Below are 1,260 nucleotides of genomic sequence, written 5' to 3'. Positions count from 1 at the left end.
TGAATAATTTGAAATGATTGATGTAAATAATTGAATTTTTGTTGAATTAAATGATTAAGTTAATTATCATTTATCAATTAGAGAGATTAATATCCATCAAAATTTTTATAAAATGCAATTGTAAAGTTGGCTATGCCCACACAGCTTAGCCAAGTGGTGGTGTTCTAACTCACTTTAAAAAAACAAATTGATTTTATTGCAAATAAATCACAGAGGAAAAAAATCAAATAAAATTAGAATCATAGTAATTCTAAAAATGAAAAATCATGAAGGACAAAGAATTCTTTGAAACAAGTTTTAATCACTAAGAAGAAATTTTAAATAATTTTGTATTCACATCTGAAGATGAAGAAGAGCAACCTCAAAAATCATTTAATCCAACAATAAAACTATTTGATGTCTTCTACAGTGGGATCATTCTATTAATTCTGTAATCTATAAATTCTATTTTATAGATAATGTGAAAATTTTGATATATAAATTTATTTTATAACTTCATTTAGTTCTGCTGTAGAATCAGTGGTATGTTATGCTATAACTACACTTCATAATTTGCTCTTGCATCAAGAAGGATCTAAAATGGCAGTTAGATTAGCTGGTGGTCTACAGAAGATGGTAGTTCTACTTCAAAGAAGCAATGTGAAATTTTTAGCTATCGTTACTGATTGTCTGCAAATTCTTGCTTATGGAAATCAAGAAAGCAAGGTATTTTAATTTTTAAAATAGTGTTATTTTATTGACATAAGGTTTAAAAAACTAAATGCTTTTCAGTTAATAATTTTGGCAAGTGGGGGTCCTGCTGAATTAGTGCGAATTATGCGTTGTTATACATATGAAAAATTATTATGGACAACATCAAGAGTTTTAAAAGTACTCTCTGTATGTAGTAGCAATAAACCAGCAATAGTAGAAGCAGGTACAAATTTTTTATGAATTCATTGATAATCGTTTATATTCCAGTTTTAAGTGATGTATAAGTGATGTCAGTTTTAATGTTACAGTAGAGTGTCATTTATCCGAATCGATTGGGGACTGCGGTTGTTCGGATAACTTATTTTTCAGATAACCAATTATGTACGAAAAAATATATTAATTTATCCCGTGTTGAAATTTTTCTCCATTGCGTGTCACTTCGTGTTGAATTTTCATCGATGTTAAGCCTAATGAAGACTATTGTATCGTTAAAAATTATTTTTTTATTTTGTACAAACAAAATAAATATATTGAAAAATATAAAAACAATAAAAAATTATACTTCAG

At 27.0% G+C, this 1,260-nt stretch overlaps 1 protein-coding gene across 1 annotated transcript; it reads left to right on the top strand.

Moving 5' to 3' along the window:
• The first annotated feature begins 471 nt into the window (after positions 1-471).
• On the top strand, positions 472-948 carry LOC111617595 (catenin beta-like). The gene is made up of 2 exons (XM_023358874.1): positions 472-705; positions 772-948. The coding sequence occupies exons 1-2, from the start codon at positions 580-582 to the stop codon at positions 931-933; spliced, it is 288 nt and encodes a 95-aa protein (XP_023214642.1). The 5' UTR covers positions 472-579; the 3' UTR covers positions 934-948.
• The last annotated feature ends 312 nt before the right edge of the window (positions 949-1,260 follow it).

Source organism: Centruroides sculpturatus, unplaced genomic scaffold (genome assembly GCF_000671375.1).
Source record: "Centruroides sculpturatus isolate CEXI.00-Female unplaced genomic scaffold, Cexi_2.0 scaffold7641, whole genome shotgun sequence".
Classification (NCBI taxonomy): Eukaryota; Metazoa; Arthropoda; class Arachnida; order Scorpiones; family Buthidae; genus Centruroides; species Centruroides sculpturatus.
This window is presented reverse-complemented; position numbering and strand designations above follow the sequence as displayed.

Coding starts and splice junctions, on each gene's coding strand:
- LOC111617595 (XM_023358874.1), top strand. CDS start 580: ATGGCAGTTAGATTAGCTGGTGGTCTACAGAAGATGGTAGTTCTACTT. Junction 706..771: donor ATGGAAATCAAGAAAGCAAG/GTATTTTAATTT, acceptor AATGCTTTTCAG/TTAATAATTTTGGCAAGTGG.